This window comes from Mus caroli, chromosome 5 (genome assembly GCF_900094665.2).
Source record: "Mus caroli chromosome 5, CAROLI_EIJ_v1.1, whole genome shotgun sequence".
Lineage (NCBI taxonomy): Eukaryota > Metazoa > Chordata > Mammalia > Rodentia > Muridae > Mus > Mus caroli.
In genome coordinates this window covers 108,009,632-108,028,501 of record NC_034574.1, presented here as the reverse complement: position 1 = coordinate 108,028,501, position 18,870 = coordinate 108,009,632, and the positions used below count along the sequence as shown (strand labels likewise).

The following is an 18,870-nucleotide window of genomic DNA, read 5'->3' as shown; positions in this document are numbered from 1 at the left end:
ATTAGCTGTCAATATTTCTCCCTTTTTGTTTTGTTTTGTTTTGTTTTGGTTTTGAGACAAGGTTTCTCTGTGTAGCCTGGCTGTCCTGGAACTCACTCTGTAGACCAGGCTGGCCTCGAACTCAGAAATCCGCCTGCCTCTGCCTTCCAAGTGCTAGGATTAAAGGCGTGCGCCACCACTGCCTGGCTTTCAATATTTCTATCTGCAGACGCATTAGTAGAGGATGCTAACAGCCACTGTGATTAACAAGACCTGTGAGTTGTCTGCCAGAAACAAGTCACAACTACTTGGCATCACTAAAGTTCCTGAGTTTTCCAATCCCTGGCTTTCTTGAAGACTCTGGTAACAGATAATGAACTCACATGGCATGGCACATACATTACAATTTTGATTCCTTTTAGTAAACTTGCAGCTAAATTACCTGCTGTACATATTGTGAAAACGACTTGAACTGAATCAAAGAAGAAGAACATGACGAGGAGAGAGACAGACGCTCCAATCGGGAGGAACAGTGCTTGGGTGGAATCAATGGTCTGGATGCCTGAAGAGAAAAACAGGACACATTAACCCTTACTTCGTAATGGCAACATAACCCCCCCACCCCACCCCACCCCCCGCCTTCATAGACTACTGCACAGGCTAAGCCTGAGGTAACAGGTTATCAGAGAAATGCCTCAATATGTGGCCAGAAGGGAATTCACTCTACCCCAGAGGGTTTAAGCACTGAAGTGCATTTTTAAATTGTCCTTTTATTTGCTGTGTATGGAGTACTGCCCGCATGCAGGTCTGTGTACACACAGTACCCACAGAAAATCAAAAGACGGCCCCAGATCCCCTAGACCTAGACTTACAAACAGCTGTTAGCTGCTGTGCACACGGGTGCTGAGAATCAAACGTTGCAAGAACAGCCAGTGCTCTTAACTGCCGAGCCATCCTCCCAGCTGCTTGGTGAACTGGAATTGGACCTCAGTTTCTAGGCCTGCCATGACCTCAGTCTTTATCCAAACTCCATGTTCTACAGTGGCCATCCTTGTCCTTCAAGGAACATGCCTGTGCATTTTACAGTAACTCATGAAACATAGAGGGTTCCTGGGATTAATGTGTGGCTTCCGGGCCCTAAGGCTTTCAACGAGAGAGGATAAGCTCTTGCTGTCCTTGGTGCCTTCAGTCTGACAGTGACCAAACACACAGCCACCCACCTGTCTGCCCTCTCCACCCCTGCCTCCTGAGGGCAGAGATTAAAGGCATGGATCCTACTGCCACTGCCCAGCTTCTTGGGAGGGGGTGGTGGTGGTGGTGGTGGTGGTGGTGGTGGTGGTGGTGGTGGTAGTGGTTTGACTGTGAAATTTTAAGGTATCAGAAGAGGAGATCAAAGAGAAAAGTCCTGGGACAGAGCAGGATACAGCTCAGTGTTCTTTCTTAATTCTTGGCTGCCCACTGGAATCACGGAGAGAGATTTTCATTATTTGGAATTACAGTTACTTATTTACTTACTTATTATTTATTCTCTGTGTCTGTATGTGGGTGGTGGTCAGAGGACAGTGTGTGGGGTTGTAGCCTTCTCCCATGTGGGTTCCCAGGCTCAGGAGCCCACGCCTTTACCAGCTGAGCCACCCTGCCAGTTCTGAAGAGATCGTCTTTAAACATTATACTAATTAGATAATTAAATCTCTAGGAGTTAGGTCTAGCTAAAATTCTACACAGAAATGTTAATTTTGCATCAGGAGCTGAGACCTGTGAGCAGAGTAACTGCAGAGAAGGGAGTATCAGAATCTGATGGTGGCTGAATGAGGGACCCCGCACGTTCTGTATGCCATAGACCTAATTAATCCTCCTGAGATGTCATATGAAAACTGTCTCACAAGCGATTATAATAAATATTTAAAGTAGAAATCTGTGTTAAGGCTGCAAGTAAATGACCCTTTCAAGATGGAACTTAAGCATCAAGGGTAGAAAATGACAAGGGGACATTTAAAGCTATTGTTAACACTGGGGAGAGCTGACAGTGGTTAGGATTTCACACACTGTTCTTGCAAAGGACCTGAGTTCAGTTCACAGTAACCACATCAGGCAGGTCACAACTACCCGTGTATCTGAAGCTCCAGGGGATCTGATGCACTCTTGTGGCCTCTGTGAGCACCCACACTCTTGTGCCCATACCCTCCCATATACACATGCACATAATCTTTAAAATTAATAAATCTTACACACACACACACACACACACACACACACACACACACACACCCCTCTGCTGACCTTACACTAGGCTTGGGGACTGTCAGCAGAGCTTATTGTTTGGCAAAGGCACTTGTGCCAAGCCTGATGTCCTGGACCTGTGTGGTGGAAGAAAGGGGACTCCCATATCCACACACATGCACACTGAGCAAGAAGAAAGTAATATACATTTTAAAAGAACAAACACACAGAAACAGGGACAGAGGCAAAAGCCTATAAAGATTATGGCTCAAGAACATTCTAAGCTATATTAAGCTATATAATGAGACTGTTTTAAAATAAAAAATGAAAACAAAAAGCTCTTCTCATAGGAATTTAAATTTGCCTATCCCAAGAGGTATTTAGAACTTTAGGGGTAATACAACATTAAATATTTTTTTAATCCAAAATTGCTTCTTAGCAGTGAGGTGGAAGGGTGTAGTAATTAATTTACTTAGGACTGTTAGAGCCATGCTTGGGAAAACTGACTGAAGTAAGGTAACAAAAAGGCCTGACTCAGGAAACAGTCTGCTCTGCGCTACAGGAACAGAGGAGCCCTAGTGTGAGCACCTAGAGGATAAAGCTGTATGAAATCCCTTCCCCTAAAGAGTTCTCAACTCTTCTGTAGCTCACAGATTTCACAAAAGAAAACAATAGTTTTGAAAATAAATGATTTTAAAGTAAGAACAAAACCCCTTTTAAAAACCTAAACCACCAGGTGGTGGTGGTGCAAGCCTTTAATCCCAGCACTTGGGAGGCAGAGGCAGGTGGATTTCTGAGTTCGAGGACAGCCTGGACTACAAAGTGAGTTCCAGGACAGCCAGGGCTACACAGAGAAACCCTGTCTCGAAAAACCAAAAAAAAAAAAAAAAAGAAAAAAACAAAAAACAAAACAAAACAAAAAAACCTAAACCATGTCCACATTCTTTCCTCTCCTGTAAAACAAAGCATGCTATAGTCTACAGATAAAGTCAGCTTGTCTGTGGGTGTGGTTAATTCCCAGCAATCACCACTCTGAGACTATTTATTAATAAATGCTTAGGCCATTGATGAGCTTCGGTTTGTTCTTCAACTCACTCTTAATCTATTATCCCTTCTGTCCTAACCTGGGTTCAGCGACAAGGCTGGTTCTCTCGCCTTGTCTCCTTATGTCCATCTCCTTGTCTTTGTATGTCCAGCCTTCTGGGAAAATCTCACCATAGTTTCAGACTATTTCCCAGAATTCTCTCTATTCCTGCCGGATGTCCCACCTCCTATTTTCTGACTCAGCTCATAGGCCATAAGCATTCTTACTGGCGTGTGGCGTGTGTGAGAGATCTACATGTCCTGCCTATCTGTGATCCAAGTGAGTCGAGGCACGTGTATTAGAACAAGGGAACACTTGATATATGGTGACTTTGAGGTCATCCTGACCTACACAAAACCCTGTCTACTCAAACCAAAATATGAACACAAAAATTAAGATACCTGTTAGAACAAAGATTACGTTAGCAAGTCTGTAAGATATATTTATAATAAACTTGCTTTACCTTAGCATGTTAACTACAACACAAATGAATACAAGAACAATGAGAATATTAAAATACAGTTTCTCTTCTGAAATCAGTAATTTTAAAGCAAGAGAAGACATCAGTGGGCAAGTGGAGCTCTTGAGTTGCTGCCGATGCACTTTTGGGTGCCAGAGACAATGGTTCTACAAGGGAGGGGGCTAGCCAATTAGATATTCTGAACAAACTTCAATGATTTAAAAGCAAACTTAAGTAAAACAAGACATTTCAACATAACAATCATAATCACAAAGGCTTACACAGTCTTACACAGTTAACCTAAGAAAAAGGCACCCTGGAATCTAAACCTATATACGATAGCATCATTTTAATTTTTTTTTTTTGCTTGCTTTGGAACTCAGCCTGTTATAGTCCAGGCTGGCCTCTAACTTACAAGCAGGACCTAACTCCTTACCCTATACCCCTTCCTCTCAGTCCAGCTCACATCATTATCAGTTAATGCAGCCATAGGCAAATCACACTGATGTTGTCAGAATAAACTGACATGTTACACTACTTTGTATCTTTTGATTAAATATCCACCAAATTATCACAGACTGAAAACAGGAGGGATATCTAGTTTTTATGGTCTCTGCAGTCTAAATGGGGCAATTAAAGATGTGTAGATCCACCAATGACCATAGTTCAAGGCTTCAAGATGTCCAGTTTGGGGGAGTGGAAAAAACCCCGAACAGAAATGTTTTTTGGCCAGGCAGTGGTGGCGCACATCATTAATCCCAGCCTTTGGGAGGCAGAGGCAGGCAGATTTCTGAGTTTGAGGTCAGCCTGGTCTACAGAGTGAGTTCCAACAGCCAGGGCTACACAGAGAAACCCTGTCTTGAAAAACCAAAAACAAACCAAAAAAACCCAACAAAGCCAAAAAAGGGGGGGAGTGGGGCTGGAGAGAAGGCTCAGTGGTTAAGAACACTGACTGCTCTTCCAGAGGTCCTGAGTTCAATTCCCAACAACCACAGAGAGGCTCACAACCATCTGTAATGGGATCTGATGCCCTCTTCTGGTGTGTCTCAAGAGAGTGACAGTATACTAACATATATAAAATAAATAAATATTAAAAAATAAAAAAAAAAAGAAAGAAAACTGAGAACTGGTTTTGCTGGCCATGTCAAGGATCCCAGTGCTTCAAGCCCATGAGATCCCCGCTGAGGCTATGAAATGGCAAAGCCTTCCTTCCCTGGGCGTGCATGAGCAGGCAGTACTCACCTGGAAGGAATAGTTAGGGTGTGAAGCCTGCTCCCCAACTGACCACTACTAACTACACTGACACTAGCTAAACCTGCCTCCCTGATCTGGCTGTGTGCCATAAATCCCACCTACTTGTTCATTTGTTCATCTGTATACAACAACCCCACCTCTGCTCAACATCTATATAATAAATGGGCAAGCTCTGGGGTGGGGCTAAGGTCGACCCCACCCCCCATCCCCAGCAGAGACCTCAGTCTATGCTACACAGATTCTGTTTCCATGTGTGTGTGTCTGTCTGTCTTTGTTTGCTTAGTGGCCATCAGGTCTGCTCCTGGAAGCAGTGTAAGGACTAAAATCAGGCAATGAGATTCTTACGGATTTTGTTTTCTTTATCTATTTAAATGAAGAACTGGGCGGGACCTGGTGGAACATACATTAGTCCTAGTCCAGAGAAGAACAAAGGCAGGTGGCTTTCAATGAGTTTAGGCCAGACTGGTCTACATAGTGAGTTCTAGAGCTTCAATCAAGGCTACACAGTGCAACCCTGTCAGAAGGAAGGAAAGAGAGAGAGGGAGGGAGGGAGGGAGGGAGGGAGGGATATCTACCTGCCTCTTGGGCAGACACAGGAATGAGAAATATACTTGGGCAGTCAGAGATGATCTGGATGAAATGCCGCCTATTACAACTTTCTTTCCCACCATTTTCTTTATGAATGAATTCTGACTTTTCTTTATAGACGGAGTCTATGTACGTGCAGGTTGGCTTTGAGCTGGACACTCTCCTTGCTCAGCCAGACAGGTGCTGTTGCTGTGATTATAGGCTTTCCTCTGCACATCTCTCACCCACACGTAAGGTGCTTTTGCAGTGCCTGGTTTTGGAACTTTACATACATTAAATAATGTATGTCTGGATTCCTTCACTCGACACTACTTTATAAGAACTATTCTCTGTTCTACAACTTCACTGTATGAAAAATGTTTCCATCCTATAACTGACATTTATGTTTTTTCTAAATGTTTCCCTATTACAAATAATGCTTTGTTGTACTTCTTTGTTGGATATTTCAGTGTTTGTCACTATCCAACACATTCATGCAGTGCTCTCCGAGGCCAGAAGAGGGCATCAGATCATCCACAATGAGAGGGTCTGTTCTAGATCTACAGACAGGCGGCTGTTGGCCATCTTGTGGATGCTCAGAACTGAACTTGGGCCTCTGATAAAGCAGACAGTGCTCTCTTACTCACTGAACTATCTCTCCAGCCCACTAATACCATTATTACTATTTTGAGATGAGTATCACTTTGTAGCCAAGCCTACCCAGGAAGCTGCTCTATAGCCAGCCTCAAAGTTGTAATTTTCCTTCTTTAGTTTTCCACATACTGAGATGATAGCTTTGTGTTACAGGGTGACATTCCTTCCAAATTTCATCCAGTCCCAACCATGGCAACAGTGGCAGCTCTTGTGCTCTTCACGGAGAATTTATGTCTGATCAGATACTAGCCCTAGGTGCAGACAATAAAGGGAAAGCAGAAGCGCCCCCGAGTGAGAGCCGTGAGCTCAGCCGTCAGGAGGCTGCCTCTGGACAGCCCTGGCCGTCACAGCTGTGCTCCCTTTCCTCCAGGCAGCAGAGGTCTTCTTAACCCGCCATCCTCACTACAGTCTGACAGATGCACCAGACACAGGAGTGCATGGAAAGGCCTAGCTGCCCAGAGCTCCCAGGCAGTGGACTAAGGGAAGGGGAAACAGGGTCCTCAGTAGGGGCAGATCTGCTTTGCTGCTTCTCCCAGAACTGTTATTGTTCCTGACTCACCCTTTAACCCTAATACTGGCTTGTTCTCATCTACAGCCCTACAGCAACATGTGCAGGTAAGCATGCACCCCAGAGCCACACTAGAGGGTCCCAAAGCGTTTGTCTTTATCACACTAGGTGTGACCAGGGTTCCATCTTGAGCCACTCTGGGGGCTGTGCAGTGCTTTCCGGATTGCTAACAAGCTGAGTGCTCTACTCTCCAGGAGACTCTTGCACCTTCACTATTGGGCAGAGCACAGCACAGCTCACATTGTAAGCATTGATATCTGTTGTGGGTCACATGGCCTTCACCACTCCTTCAGTCTACTCCTCGACTCTCGGATATCTTGGAAGAAGGCAACTGTAATCTTTTACAAACCTCCATCTGGTCACTTTCTTCTTTAATTGGTCCAAAAATCCTCTTGCCAACATCTTGGCACTAACATGGCATAGATCTTCTGAGAGCCTTCCCCAGTCTCTTAAGTGCTCACACAGTTGCCCGTGCTCCCTCCCTCAGGCTTTCTGGACATTGATTCTATGATTTTTGAAAGTGTGGTGGCAGCCCATGGCTTTCGACTAAGCACTTGGGAGGCAGAGACAGGCAGATCTCTGAGTTCGAGGCCACCCTGGTCTACAGAGTGAGTTTCAGGACAGCCAGGGTTACACAGAGAAACCCTATTTCAAAAGACAAAAACAAAAACAAACAAAAAACACAAAAGAAAGACCGTGTGGCCTGCTCCCCAGGCTACCCTTCAACCTAAAGTGATGAGGTGCTCGCTCTATGGGTTAGTGCTGACTCTTATCTCAGCATATTATTCTTAGTATTTTCCAGACTACATCAAAGAGAACTAACTGTACTGTAGGGTGAGTAACCTCTCATTCCTCTTGGTATCTGTGTCTCAGTGCATTATGGGAAGGATGCATAGTCTGACACAGGACGCAGACTTAAGAAAATGACATAAGAGGTGTATGACCCTGTATGACCCTGATAAATTACAAGAAATAAAACTGATATTAGTAGGTACTTCCTTCCATGAAATTTCAGTTAGACACACTACATGTTTCTCTTTGATTTTGTGATGCAGTGTGCCACAGACTTCACTTATGTCATCTGCAAACATGCTGCACAATACAGGGCTTTAGAAATAAAGTTCACGCAGCCGGGCGTGGTGGCGCACGCCTTTAATCCCAGCACTCGGGAGGCAGAGGCAGGTGGATTTCTGAGTTCGAGGCCAGCCTGGTCTATAAAGTGAGTTCCAGGACAGCCAGGGCTATACAGAGAAACCCTGTCTCGAAAAACCAAAAAAAAAAAAAGAAAGAAAGAAAGTTCCCATGTGTGTGGCCTGGCTTGAAACACTAACAGAAGATAACTTCTGTAGCACACCAATCTGAAAATCAGGTTCACACTGGCTTTAATGTGGCTCCTAGCAAATTACTGGTGCAGACTTTATTTCACACAAAGAACATATCATTTATGGAAAGACATTTTTTAAAGACAGTCTTTCTATGTAGTGCTGACTGGCCTGAAACTCCCTTTTAGACCAGGCTGGTCTCAACCTCACAGAGACCCGCCTGCCTCAGATTCTTCCTATTTAAGCGAGTCCCACTTTACTGTCTTTGTTGTGTCCACTTCCTACGTAAATACTAGGCAAGTGAAATGTGGTTATAAAGGATATAGGAATGAAGAACAAGGAGACTGCATTCCACGGTCTCTTTCCAACTTACCAGCAAAACAGGTGGGGGTGGGGGCTTTCATTCCTGTCCCCAGCAGTGGGGTCACAGGCAACTGCCACTACGCCCAAGATACTGCATGGGTGCTGGCGACCTGAGCAAGTGCAGCACTCCACGCTTGCAGGACACTTTTCTGACTCTGCCATCTCCCTGGCCCCAAGTACTTCATTATGAAATATGAATAAATGACAATTTGTTGCTGAGTTCAATCCTCAGTGTCTCCTGATTTTTGCAATCAGGAGATGCTCTTAACACTTAACTCTCCAAGCACTCAGAATTAAACCATCATCAGTACAGAATCAGCAACCTCACAGAACAGCTACCAAGTCACAAGCGGATGGACACTACCTGTACTTCACAGGTAAGGAATGACCTCAGCAGGAAGCACCAGGCTCAAGCTTCTTGGACTTAAGCAATCAGTGACTTTAGACTTAGAACATAAAAGCTTAGGGATGGAAGCATACAGATCGGACTGCATTGTTCTATCAAATCTAAGCCCTGAGCCTGGAGTGTGGTGTGGCTATCAGAAGCACACAGGAAGAAATGACCTGTGTAACACGCCTTACTGTTATTGGTGCTGTTGCCATTGAAAGAGCCAGAAGAACTGTTGCTGTCTTTCTCCTTATCTTGGTTTTCAAAGTCCATATTAAGAGACCTGTGGAAAGAATCAACAGTCAATCAGTTCTGCTTGAGAGAGAATTATCAAAGCCAGTCCTGAGACAGGGCTGCAGGTGCTGCTCCTGGGAGGGGAAGGACGGCCTCTTCCCAACTGTGACACAGCCTAGGACCCTCCAGTAGTTGCAGAGCTTTCCAACTGTAATAAAGCATTCCAGTGCAGCTCAACCTGCCACATTCTCAATTACTTTCTTAGGACTGAAAATCTGCAAAGAGAAATGCTGGGTAAAGAACAAGTAACCTTTGCAACTTCTTTTTTTAAAGATTTATTTCTTAGCCGGGCGGGTGGCGCACGCCTTTAACCCTAGCACTGGGGAGGCAGAGGCAGAGGGATTTCTGAGTTCGAGGCCAGCCTGGTCTACAGAGTGAGTTCCAGGACAGCCAGGGCTTTACAGAGAAACCCTGTCTCGGAAAAAAAAAAAAAAGAAAGAAAGAAAAGAAAAGGAAAAAAAAAAGTTTTCTTTCTTTCTTTATATGTGAGTACACAGTAGCTGTACAGATGGTTGTGCGCCTTCATGTGGTTGTTGGGAATTATATTTACGACCTCTGCTTGCTCCGGTTGGGACTACTCACTCCGTTCAACCCCACTCGCTCTGGCCCAAAGATTTATTTATTATTATATATAAGTATACTGTAGCTGTCTTCAGACACTCCAGAAGAGGGCATCAGATCTCATTATGGATGGTTGTGAGCCACCGTGTGGTTGCTGGATTTGAACTCAGCGTTTTTGGAAGAGCAGTCCATGCTCTTACCTGCTGAGCCATCTCGCCAGCCCTCTTTGCATCTTTTACGTGCATGGGACGGCTTCTCTCAAAACACAGCAAAAAGCAGGTGAAAACACTCGTGCTTCAAAAAAGTTATTACAAACTAACAAACAAAGGCCACTCATGAGATGCAAGAAAATACCTGCAAATCATGTGACTGGTGAGAGAGAATTGTACAGAACAGTGAAAATCAAGTCGGCTAACAATCCAGGGTTGGGATGGACAAGGATGGGAGCCTCACACACTGAGGGGGTGACACTAGTTGGTCATTCAGTCCAACAAACAGTTCAACTACACACTTCCTTTTTGAGTTTAGCCTCCAGAACTCTGAGAAGGAAATTTCTGTTGTCTAAGCCCACTATACTACAACATATGGTAGTCTGAGCTAACCGAGTACAGATCATGTGTTATATATTCCAACTTGTTTCATATCTCTGATATGTCCAATATTGGCAAATATCTTAACATATGTTAAATAAAGAACCTGTTTTGTTGTTGAGGCACTTCACAAATGACAGGCTGAACTGATAGAGGATTGGTTAAGTGGGGCTTGTTGGGGGCCGCTCAGTCAATAGTGCTGTGCAACCCTGAGTGTGGATCCCTAGCGACCATGTCAAGAGCAGGGTATGATGGCACACGTCTGTACTTCAGTACTTGGGGAAAGGACAGCATTTAGGTCAGCCAATCTAGCCCAACTGAGGATCTCAATCAAAGTTCAGTGGAGACAGACCTAGGAAGACAGCAGTCCTCTGGCTTATCCACGCAGGAGCACATACAACATAAGCCCACAAGGACATCAGTCACGTCCATTGTAATAACGCTCATTTTCTTTCTGCTTGCTTTGCTCCATTATGGAATGAAGGACACTGCCTCTTAAAATTGTATTTGTGGGCTCTGCTTCCCTCTCTGTCTACAGTTTTTGCTTCATGGAATGTGAAGATCTTTGATTATATGACAGGCATCTTAGAGGCCCAGAGAGATGACTCAGCAGCTGAGACCGCTGCCAAGTCCTAGTTCCTGGATCCTATGAGGTGGAGTAAGAGAACTGGTTCCTCCAACTTGTATACACACACACACACACACACACACACACACACACACACACACACGAGAGAGAGAGAGAGAGAGAGAGAGAGAGAGAGAAGCAGGGGGAGGGGGAGAGATGGGGAGAGGGAGAGTGTGCGAGCGAGAGAGCGAATGTGCGCAATAATAATCATCAACAAACCTAGGCTCTTCAGCTGTCTGATTCTAATGAACTCTCACCAGCTCTGCTTGCATACACTTGGGGTCACATATTTATTTAGATCTTGCAGAGGAGGATGCTCGGCAGGATTTGCCTTAACTGCCTCTTGGTAGTTGGTCCTAGAGGACAAATTGTCATTTCTCACTTCCAATTAGGTCTACAACAACGAAACACCTAGAGACCAAAAGGCCTGCATCCAGGTTTCAAACTAACACCTCTACCATGACAGGGGTGGTGGTAATTTTCAGTGTGTTATCCATTCCTCTGTCCCCTCAGTGTTCATTAGTCTCATGACAGAGCTCATCATTTGATGGCACAGGTCTAGACTGGTTGCTGTGTTTAGGAATGTGTTGCAGCCAATGGAACACAAAGACTGGTTCTTCCCTGTGGGTACGCATTGGGAAAACATGCACTAACCTGAGTTTTCTGACCCACTTAATGAACATAATGTTGGTAAGTACAGCTGTGCAACCGTGCTGCCTCTCTGACCTTGTGGCAGCTGGGGAACTTTAGAAGAACCCTTACTCACATCTCTGCCCGGGCTAGCTTCTACCCTTCCTCTGGGCGGGAAAGCTGCCAGCTGTCTTTTGGTCTTACTTGAGGCATGGATGTTACACACAGCCGACGTATCTCAGAAGGTAGAGGAAAAAAGCCTGGTGCTGAGGTCAGTGCTAGCCAGCATTTAACTGTTCCAATTCATTATTAGCTGAGGGCTATTAAAACTCTACTTTTAGCACACGCCTTTAATTCCAGCACTCAGGAGATGGTTGGATCTCTGAGTTCAAGATTGGGTTCCAAGACAACCAGGGCTATGCAGAGAAACTCTGGAAGAAACCCCCAAAAAGCCAAAGAGATGACTCAGCAGTTGAAGCTCTTGTGTTCAGTTTCTAGTGTCTATTGTGGGGTGGTGGTGGTGGTGTGTGTGTGTGTGTGTGGTAGCTGGTAACAACCTGTAACTACAACTTCTTGAGATTTGACCTGTTTTTCTCCACTCTGCTGGAGACATGTGGGTGTGTGCACTCACTCTCTCTCTCTCTCTCTCTCTAAAGAATATTTTCAAATAAAGTGACCAAGCAAGGCAAGCACATTTCATCTTAGCTGAGGTGCTATGGAGGCAGTCACCTTCCCATGCCCCGCCCCAAGACAGGGTTCCTCTGTATAGACCAGGCCTGGCCTTAAATTCACAGAGATCTGCCTGCCTCTGCCTCCTGATGCTGGGAGGTCTTATCTTCCAACTTTACATTGTTCCATCACTGGGCCTGCGTTGGAATCTAGTCACAGCCTGTACACTTGCACAGCTGACAGCAGACTTTAGCTGTTTAAATACTGCCTTTGTGGGAAGACTTCTGTCTTAGGTACCAGGATGGCTGTGAATTGTGGGCTTTTATCCTAACTTACCTGGTAACTTATTAACCCTGCAGACAGCCCAGTGCTTGGCTAGCCCTTGAACAATCTATTCTGTCTGCAGAGATGACCCCCACCATCACCCCAGTCCTGTCTCACCACCATAATCTTGTTTCTGCTCTACAACAACATGATATAATGCCTTTACACCAAGATGTTATTACTACACACTCCATTCAAACCGTACCCTGGATATTTGCTTAACAAAGAGCACATTTGGGTTACTGAAATGAATGTTTAAATGAGCAACGTGGGCTATGAGAACGCTTAGCAGGTCAAAAGCTTATGAGTCTTATCCACACAAATATGAACGGAGAGAATCAACTCTACCAAGAGGTCTTCCACATTTGCCACAAACAGAATTACTCACATACAAATGCATAAATAAGACGGAAGTAAAAATTGATCAACAAAAAGAAGGAATTGGACATGGCAGAAGCACATATCCAAAATCCCAGCAGCTGGAGGCCGAGGCAAGAGAATTCCCCAAGTATGCATCAAAAGTGTGAACCAGCCAGGGTTATATGGTGAGATCCTGTCTTTAAAAAAAGACCTAGACCAATGTTTTCATTTCTACTGATACCAACTATAACTCAAGAGAAGCAGCAGTAGGTTAAGCTTCCGGGGGGAGGGGGGGAATGAATATCCAACCAGTGATACACACAGTCAGCATTCATGATGAAGACACAGGAAATGGCCAGTCTGAGGACAGCCTGGGCTAGATAGCAAAGAAACCCTGTCCTTGACCAACAGACCCATCACAGTGCATGCAAGTGTGGTCTTCTGATTAAGTGGCTGGAAATATTCTGAGTGCCAAAAAATAAGGACAGTAGAGAACTGGGTTGGTTGGTTGTTCCTCCACTCCTGGCCTCCTGCCTCCAGCTCCTTGTGCTCAGTTTACAGCAGCTAGCCTTAACTGCTCTACCCTGGTCAGGCATGGGGCTGGCATGTGCTATAATCACCATGACTTTCTTTGCTTTCTTCTGGGTGGGAATGGAACACGAGCCTTCAGATGTGCTATGCAGATGCTCTACCACTAAAGTGCAACTCTCCAGCCCAGGATTTCCTTGGATTTTCGAGTAACCCTATAGACAGGGGGACAACGCTCTATGTGTTTATTCGTTATTTTATCCTATTCCTTCAAAATTATTGAGTGTATTGTGCTCTGGACAGTAATATCACTCTCTACCTATGTGGGGCTGAATGGTATACTCACAAAATTCCTATCTGCAGTTTTAACCACAGGACCTGAACATGTGAGTGTATTTGCAAACAGTTTTTAAAGAGGTATTATAGGTAAGATAGTTCTTTCTTCTACTCTTCTTAGGGTATCACTGTGCAGGCTTTAGCCTGTTCTAGCAAGCTGGTGTTGAACTCCCAGATACACCTGCCTCTGCCCCGAAAGTGCTAGGACTGAAGGTGTGCACCACCACACCTAAGCCTAAAATGCTATCGAGGGAGATAAATAAGCAGATGTGGGCAAGGGAAAGGGAGAGACAGATGGACCTTCCATCTGTGCGGTCAGGAGAGAAGGACCAGTGAAGGCACCATCTACATGTGAAGACCAAACCCACAGCCCAAGGAGAGGAGTCTGGATAAAGCCCATCCTACTGACATCTTAAAGTAAAGTTCTCTGCTGTCTAAGCAGCTCAGAGCTGCTGAGTCACCATCTCACGGCAGATGCCTGACCTTTACCTACCTCCTAAACAAGGAAAAGTAACTGAGGGGTAATCACAATACAAATTATGCAAAATGATGATGATGGCGACGACGATGATACAAAGCAAGAGGCCCTAGAACCTTTATCCTCTATGAATAAATACATTTACTATGTGTCTGTGTTCCTGCTCTCCCTGCCTCCCCCCACCTACCTCCGTGTGTGTGTGTGTGTGTGTGTGTGTGTGTGTGTGTGTGGCGGGGTGTACACTGTATGCAGGAATATACACCCATGTGAGCATCTGTGGAGGCAGTTTTTGAGACAGGATCTATTACTGGACCAGACTGTCTGGGCTAGCTGGCCGAATCTGTCTTTTTCCACCGCCTAACCCTAGAGTTACTGTAGCCACATGCAGTTCTACATGTGTGCGGGAGATGTGAACTCTTCTGTTTTCATAGCAAGGGGTCTTTCCCACTGAGTCATCTTTTTCTTTTTGTTTTTTTTTTGAGACAGGGTTTCTTTGTGTAGCCTTGGCTGTCCTGGGACTCACTCTGTAGCCCAGGTGACCTTGAACTCAGAAATCTGCCTTCCTCTGCTGGGATTAAAGGCCTGCACCACCACGCCAAGCTCCACTGAGCCATCTTTAAAGAAGGACTAACACAGCGCACACAGTTTTTCATGCACTAGTGTGCTAAGGATAGCCTTCAGAGCACCACATAAGCTCAGCTACTACAGCCTCTCCTCTTATCTGATGCCTGCTTTAGATGAGCTATAGATGAGCTGCACACATGCTACCATACTCCAGACAGGTTATCAAGTCAGCAGCCTTTTACATGACACCATGGCGGTATGCTGAGCTGGACGGAGTCCAAGTCAACTAATTAGTGTCAAATACCACACTTCATGCCATGTACATGTACAAGAGTCTATCATGACACGATAGCAGGAAGTAGTTCAACACACTCTCAATGTCTTAGTAAGGCTTTATTTAGGGTTTATGCTTCTTGTAAGGTAAGAATTCCTAAGAAAGGAATAGAATGGTATTCAGCTAAGGTTGGGAAGATGCCTCAGTCAGCACAGCACACAAGCAGGAGGCTCAGAGCACAGCCAGATGCACAGTGTAGAACCCAGTGCTGGTTGCACACAGGAGGATCCTTAGTGCTGACATCAGTCAGCCTACTTGACCCAGTGAATTCCAGGCTCAGTGAGGGACGTCATTTCACAAAGTAAGGTTTGGAGGGCTGTTGAGGAGGACGTCACCGTTATGCATACATGCACAGGCATCACATACATAAGCCAAAATTAATAATTTAATAAACCCTCAAAATCAGGGTATTATACATGGTTGGCAAGTCAAGGGTTCTAAATTCAGCTACATCCTCACTCTATTTTATTTTATTTAATTATTTATTTATTTTTGGTTTTTTGAGACAGGGTTTCTCTATATAGTCCTGGCTGTCCTGGAACCCACTTCGTAGATCAGGCTGGCCTCAAAACATCCTCACTCTATGAACAGAACTCAACTTACTCTTTAGATTCAAAGGATTTCCTGAGCAGAGACCTAGGGCTGCTTTGCAAACCCTGCACTGTGTGCAGTAGACAAGGAGAGCTCGGGCTTGCCCAAGGCTGCCTTAGGTCTGACAGAATGTGCTGAACAGTTAGGACACAGAGTCTGTATTCAGTCGACAACCATGCTGTGTCTAAGACCTAGGTCAGGAATAAGAGGGGTCAACAGCCAGACGGGGAGGTGGCCTCCGACCATGCATGTGCTGCAGCAGTTTACACTCAAGGGTGCTGTGAGCCACAGTCACATCCTAAGATCCCATGGCTGTGGGATGTGCCATGTCAGAGCAGGCACATCTAGAGTCAGAGAAATGCAGTCAGAACCATTAGAGATGGTTGTGAGCCACCATGTGACTGCTAGGAATTGAAATCAGGACCTCTGCAAGAGATCATAACTGCTGAGCCATTTCTCCAGCCCCTTCCAGTTTTTAAAAAAAGGACTTTCAACTAAGCCAGAACAAGAAGCTCTCAGCACAGAGAAAAGCTTAGATGTATTAGATAGTTTCAAAGCTGAGTTTTAGTAAATAAAGAAGTAACACATTTTACCTAGAAGAGAGAAGAGATTACCCACTCCGTCCAACTTAAAGTGTAACCAGAGGCACCATGATTTACCTCCTACAGAAAATGCATTCAAAGGCCGGGCGTGGTGGCGCACGCCTTTAATCCCAGCATTTGGGAGGCAGAGGCAGGTGGATTTCTGAGTTCGAGGCCAGCCTGGTCTACAGAGTGAGTTCCAGGACAGCCAGGGCTACACAGAGAAAGCCTGTCTCGAAGAAAAAAACAAAAACAAAACAAAACAAAACAAACAAAAAAAATGCATTCAAGTATAAAGACATCATATGCAGGAGCAGCAGCTTAGCCACTCCAATCAAACTCTGCTGCAGCAAGCTGTGTGGTGGGTGTGTGAGGCTGGGCCCCAGTCTCCTCACTGTTAACCAGGGGGTCCAACTATATGGTAACTATGTTACTGTTAAAATCTGTGCAAACCTAAACTGGTGCAATTGTCTGGAAATAATATGGCAGCATGTGGTAGAAAGAAACTAGTTAAGTATTTCAACTTGTAATGTTTATCTTTAAAACAAATTTATTTCAGGGGAGATAGATGGACGGACAGACAGATGGATTGATGGATGGATGATAGATGATAGCTAGGCATTGGGGGGCAGGGAATGTTTATGTGTATTTGGGAACGTCATTGTATGTGTGAGATCAGAGGACAATTCTGCATAGATGATTCTCTTTCCACTTTTACACGTGTTTCAGGGATCTGACTGCATTTCCAGGCTGGTACAACAGAGGCTTTTATCTCCTGGCCCTAAGAGAGCTCAATCCGAGAGGAAATAAAAGGTTAACAACTCACATCTCTGACAAAATCAGAGCATAAGAAGCCCAAAATTACTAAACCCTAATAGGATGACTATGGAAAATAATTGGGTGTTGTGTGGTGGGGGAAAAAAAAATCAGTATATAAAAAGGATACTATCTTTCTAAATGTATATAACGTGTGTGTGTGTGTGTGTGTGTGTGTGTGTGTGTGTGTGTGTGTAACAAAAGGCAGTTTCCACTAACGAAAGTGGTATGAGTTGTAACTCTAAAAATGGCTTTTTTTTTTTTAAAAAACTACAAATCTTTTTAAAAATGTATCAGTGGGAAAAAAGATAAACTATTAGGGGTAGAAATACAAAATATTGATCACTTTGGTAAGGCTCTAACTGTCCTAGTTTCTTAGAAGTGGTTTTGAAATGTATCCTAAACTAGGCATGGTGATATAAGTATTTAGGAAACAGAGGCAGGAGGAGCTCCACTAATTTTGAAGCCAGCTTGATCTACATAGTGAGTTCCAGGACAGTCCCCAGGGCTATGTTAGGGAGACGCTGTCTCAAGATAAATAACAATTGTGTCCTATTTTACTTTGTTGGAAAAAAACCCACAACCAAAAGTGACTAGAGAAGGGAAGGGTTTGTGGGGTTTGTCCTCCTGATCACAGTCCATCACTGAGGGACAGCCGGGCGGGGCTCTGAAGCACAGACACAGGGAAGCACTGCTTACTGGCTTGCTTATGCTCTTTTCTTATATAGCCCAGGACCACTGGACCACCTGCCCGCCCAGGCTGGCACTGGTCTAGAAGGCTGGACCCTAGCCCACCAATCATCTACCAGGAGTATGCCCTTACAGCCTTGCCTATAGACCATCTGATGGAAGAACCTCCTAAGAGAGCTTCCTTCTTTCCCAGAGGACTCTAGCTTGTGTTGACACAACAACCAAACCAAACCAAACAGCCAACCCAGAAAAACAACCTTGGGCTTGCTGTAGACATCTTTGTGATTAAAATTTTAATCAGTGTACATATTATACCAATACACTTTTTTTCTCCAATGATTGGGATAAAAGGCTTTAAGTCTGTGAAGGAGCTGTGGTGTGTGACAGGTTGTGTGACTCAGGTCATTGTGTGGCTGACACAGTAAAAGTGAGGGCTGCAGGCTGGAAAGAAAGCTCAGCAGCCAAGAGCACACCCTGCTCTTGCATCTAGGCAGCCATTGTATACATTGTATACATTGTTTACATTAATATGCTAAAGTCATAAGCAAAATTAAGACATGTTTAGCAGCAGTCAACCAAAGAACACATATTAGAATTACCCTCTCAAACTCAATTCTTGATAAACCCATTGCTCTCCACAGAGCAATGCTTCCTCTATCTGCAACCGAACACATCTCATGAAAAACGTCTTACCTGAAACTACCATAGACTATAAGAAGAATGGATATCAGAAATGTCGACACTTGACTGGAGTCCACCAGGGAATAGGCCCTAGAGAAATAAAAGGACAGACATTAAATCACAGGCAGCAGATTCTCAAGGCATTCACAGCCCCTGCCTTTAAGAACTGAGATGTACATCAGTATTAGCAAAAATAACATTCCTAAAATGAGGCATTCTAGATTAATCAAAGATACTTGGACAGCTCCACGGAGAGCTAACTTCCTAGGATGGAAATATGGTGCAAAAAGTCACCCCCGTAGCCGGGCGTGGTGGCGCACGCCTTTAATCCCAGCACTCGGGAGGCAGAGGCAGGC

The 18,870-nt window shown here is 44.7% G+C and overlaps 1 protein-coding gene across 1 annotated transcript in view; it reads right to left on the bottom strand.

Annotated features, from left to right (window-relative positions):
• Nucleotides 1-18,870, bottom strand: part of Sppl3 (signal peptide peptidase like 3) — an 83,347-nt gene that overhangs the window by 13,606 nt on the left and 50,871 nt on the right. The window contains exons 2-4 of the mRNA XM_021163589.2: nt 18,527-18,604; nt 9,054-9,142; nt 422-541 (exon numbers count right to left, since the gene is read on the bottom strand). Coding sequence (XP_021019248.1) covers nt 422-541; nt 9,054-9,142; nt 18,527-18,604 — 287 coding nt within the window. The remainder of the gene's footprint in view (nt 1-421; nt 542-9,053; nt 9,143-18,526; nt 18,605-18,870) is intronic.